We start from the raw sequence: 4315 nt of genomic DNA on the forward strand, positions 1-4315 counted from the left end.
CTCCGGGAGGCGGGTCAGTGTGTCCGCGGAGGAGAGAGGGGGCCGCGTGGGGGTGGGGGAGCAGGTGGAGGGCGAGCTCCTGAAGCCAGCCAACAGCGGGGAGCCCCGGGGCTTCTCCGTTCTCCACCCCGCACCTCGGCTCCGGGACCATCGTCCCACCTGCTCTGTCCCGCTCACAGGTGACGAGAAGCTTCCGGGCCAGGCTGTGGTTTCAGCGTGAGCCGCCAGCGTGTAGGTCGGTGCCCGCGGAAGGCCCGGACAGGACTGACGCACCCGCCCCCCCCACGGGTGCCCGCCGTGGGCAAACTGTGGGTCCTTCTGGGGCCTGTTTCCTCGTGTGAGCCATGGGGGTGATGAACTGTTCACTTTCCCCTCCCTGGCACCTGGCACGGAGCCTGGCACACGGTGCGCAGTAGGGGTGCGTGGAGGGTCACGATGAAGATTCCAGAAGGTCCTGGGCGGGGCAGGGAATCTCCACAAGGTGCCCGGGGCTGCACAAGCGCTGGGTGCACAGGGATCACATGGGTGTCCTGAGGCCTCGGGCCGCAGCAGAGGCTGGGGAGTCGGTGGGCGAAGCAGGCACACACACGGGAAGAGGGCACCCCCTCCACTCAGAACCCTGACGGACCGGGACATGGAAAGACATGGGAAGAACCTAAATGACGAGCCTGCGTCCCCGACGTCTCAGCATGAACTCAGTCCCCACGCACAGGGGAGCCGCTGGAAAGCACTCCCTTTCGGATCCAAGGGCCCCCGGCTGGCTGGTCTGAGCTTCATTATCTGTCCCGAGCCCCGACCTGGGGCCACGGGGGGTGCGTGAGGAACCGCTGGGGGTATTAACCTGGAGACGTGAAAACCCTAATAATGCGGGAAAGAGCGCGGGGTCAGGTACGAGGACGAGGAACCCTGAACGGCAGGCAAGGCCGACCACGCGTCCGTTTGGCCGTCTGTGGCTGTGAATCCCTGTTCTCCTCTTAAAGGCGCCGGGCCCAGGGAAGCAGGGAGAGGCTGGGCCGCGGGGACCCCGCCCACAATGCACGGCCTGTGCTGCGGCTGCGGCGGGGGCCGCCGTGCGGGGACCTCTGTGCAGGGGCCTGCGGAGGCCGCGGGCAGCCGCTCACCTAGTGCATCTCGGAGTTCACCTTGTCCTGGAAGATGTACAGGTTGTTGGTGGCCGCGATGGCGATGATGTTCTCGGCCGGGTGCCACGCCGTGTGCAGGATCTTCCGGGTGAAGTCCAGGCTGTCCACGCTGATGTCGTCCCGCCGCCGCTTGCCGCCCACGCACACGCGCCGCGGCTTGAGCACGGCCCGGGGCTTGCTGCTCTCCCGCGAGGCCTCCAGGGTCACGTCCCGCTTGGTGTTGCGGTCGAACATGCGGAAGAAGTTGTTATAGGCCCCGGTCATGATGACGCTGCGGAGAAGGGAGGTGTCAGGCGGGGCCGGGAGAGGACACTGCCCCCTCCCCAGCCATCAGCCCTGGGCTGCAGAGCCAGCGCCCGGAGAGGCAGCCCGGGGAGGAGGCGGGCCGGCCTGCCTCGGGGACACCCCTCGTCCTCCCTGACGTCTCAGCTGCCATCACCGCCCCACGTCAAGGCCGGAGCTGAGGCCCCGTCAGTGCTCTGGCCCCCAACATCCGAACAGAAGTCTCCTGAACGTGCCCTTTGGTCCAGGAGCGAGAGCCCCAGGCGTTGAGATGGGGGGACAGGGGGTGAGGCGGGAGGGAATACAAGCAGAGATGCTGGGCTGTAAGGAGGTTGACCCTCTGTCCTCTGAGCAGCTGAGTGAATCAGTGAACGCTCTCCGCACACTGCTGCCGTGCCAATGTTCACAGACGTGTCCGTCCTGCTAAGGAGAGCGGTCAGTCTGTCCGTCCACTGTCCTCACTGTGAAAACCAGGGGACGCCCTCTCTCCTCTCTCCTCTCCCCAGTGAGCCGGCCGCGCGGAGCTCTGAACCGTCACAGATCCGTGCTGCTTGGGGCTGGCACGTCTGGGCCAAGGGTCCCTTTGGTTCCCGCCCACGAGTGGCTCTCCGCTCGGCTGCCCAGCCCGAGAGCCCACCACCCGCAGAGTGTGTTTGGGTGACACCCACACTGCTCCCTCTGACCTCGTGCTCAGAGGTCGCTGGGCGGCGTTTGGGGGCAAACCCTGCACAAACCGGCTCTGTGTGGGTGCTGGGGTCCCTGTGGCCCCGCGGGCCCCCTGGGCAGCCTCCCTCTGAGCCAGGACAGGCCAGCCCTGCATGCAGTGGCCTTTCGGGTGCATCTGGGGAGCAGTGGGCATGGGGCGTGGCTACGGTGTTTGGACAGGTTCAAACCTTGGACTGAGGAGAGGGCACAGTCCTCTCGTGGCCACGTGCAAGTCCCAGCTGGAGGGCAGAGCCTTCCCAGCACAATTAGCCAACAGCTGTGGTTGTGAGCTTGAACCTGTGGTCCGAACCCGTGGCCCCACGGGCCTGTGTGATAGAGTTCAGGTGCGTGTAGTTGAGTAGGGTTGGAACCCACGAGAATGCTGTAAACACCTTGATCACACTCCTACTTTGCCCTGTGGCATCTGCTATGAAATAAAGACACGGCTTGTGGGCGCCGGCGCTGTCTCCTCACCAGGGAGCAGCGTCCCCCCGAGACCCAGCTATTATTCTCTGGTCTGTTTGTACTAAGCCCTTCGCCGCCCCCACTCGGGGTCACTGAACCAGGCTGAGCTGGCATGGCACATCAGGTGCCCGAGGGCTGAGGATGCCATGGCCGTGCTGGCTCCCCACATGTGGGGGTGGCCCAGGCGGGGGTGGGTGGGTGGAAGGGGTGAGTCGGTTCTGCCTTTTTCAGAGACCTGTCATCCTGGAGACAGGGAGTGGGCGGAGAATCAGTGTACTTTCTGGCTCAGCCCGTTTCTGTTCTAAAATCGGCCACTGAAACCTTAACACATGTGCACAGAACGTTTTCCATTTAGACAGTGAAGTGCCGTGTGTGGAGGCCCCACCGGGCTGCGCGGGGGTGGACAGTGCCGCCTCCCACCGGCCGGAGACGCCCCCTCCTCCCAAGGAGTCCGCTCACCCTGGGGGGCCGGGCTGTGCTAATGTCCCTCAGCCGGGGCCCGGGAGACCTCACTGCCATGTGACCCCCCGCGAAAATAGTATGTTATCTCACTTCAGCCTCACTAGTTTGTGCAGAAGATGTTATTATTCATATTTTATAGATGATGGAGGGCCAGCGGTGCCCCTGGGCATCCAGGCGCCTGGCCGCTGTAGCCACCTGGAGGCCATGCAGGGTGTGACCCTCGGCCAGGTCATCCCGGGAGCGCCCTGGACCTGCCTGGGGCTCTGCATGGAGACCAGGCTGGAGGAGGGGGGGCCACCACATCTGGACGGGAGCCGGCCTCCCGGAGGAAAGGCCTGGCATTAGGCCGCTGAGAGCCCGCCAGGACCCAGGCCCCTGTCCTGGTGGCTTCTGAGGCCCCGCCTTTGTAGGACCACCCTGGGGGACAGAGCCCGGGGCCAGGTGAAGGCGGCTGGGGGAGCAGGAGAGGCCACACTGCCCCAGTGCCAGCGGCCAAGGTGGGGAGCAGGGGGAGCGAGGCGCAGGGTAACCCCGCCGTGACGCGTGGACCCTTGGGCGACTGCGGCCGTCCTCTGACACTGATCCCCATGCAGCCACGTGGCCCCGTGTAGGAGGAGGGGAGGCAGCCCCTGTGTCCTGTAGGGAAGGGCCACTGGCCCAGCAGAGAGCTCACAGAGCACCCATTCAGCTCATTCAAGCCATTTGCAACCCACAGTTGCTAATCCTGGTTCCATTAAGGGGCAGGGAGGATGGGGCCTCCTCCCACCAGGGCTGGGGTGCCCACGTGTGAAGTGCGGGCAGGAAGTGGTGGGCTCCAGTCAGCTGGGAGGCATTGGGGCTCCTGTCCCGGGGAGCCAGGCATCGCCTGGCCACGCGCGCCCCCTGGTGGCCATGCGAGGAAGGGCAGGCAGCCCTCACAACCTGTGGAAACCCCAACACACACATATGCACACGCACATATGCACACACACACGCACACAATTGGATTTACCTTTTGCCACCACTAAGAATTGAACCCCCACCCATGACCTACTGGCATGTTCATCAGGGAACCCCAAAGTGTCAGGGCCTACAGCTCAGGGCACCTGAGGAGCCTGCCCACACTGGGTGTCTGGGGCAGGGCCTGGAGGGAGTGCCAGGGGTCCCCGCAGCCAGCCTCAGGCTGGCGCCCCCGTCCTGGCTTGGCCCCCCTGTGAGCACCAGCTGGTCCCTCTGACTGAGAGCACTGTCCTGCTCAGAGACCTGCCCCCACCCCCCTA

The 4315-nt window shown here is 65.1% G+C and overlaps 1 protein-coding gene across 1 annotated transcript in view; it reads right to left on the bottom strand.

The window, feature by feature from the left end:
* Positions 1–1078: 1078 nt before the first annotated feature.
* PPP2R2C (protein phosphatase 2 regulatory subunit B, gamma) overlaps positions 1079–4315 on the bottom strand; it is a 50646-nt gene continuing 47409 nt past the window's right edge. Inside the window, exon 9 of the mRNA XM_006766592.2 lies at positions 1079–1413. Coding sequence (XP_006766655.1) covers positions 1122–1413 — 292 coding nt within the window. The 3' untranslated portion in view covers positions 1079–1121. The remainder of the gene's footprint in view (positions 1414–4315) is intronic.

This window comes from Myotis davidii, unplaced genomic scaffold, assembly GCF_000327345.1.
Source record: "Myotis davidii unplaced genomic scaffold, ASM32734v1 scaffold960, whole genome shotgun sequence".
Taxonomy (NCBI): Eukaryota; Metazoa; Chordata; class Mammalia; order Chiroptera; family Vespertilionidae; genus Myotis; species Myotis davidii.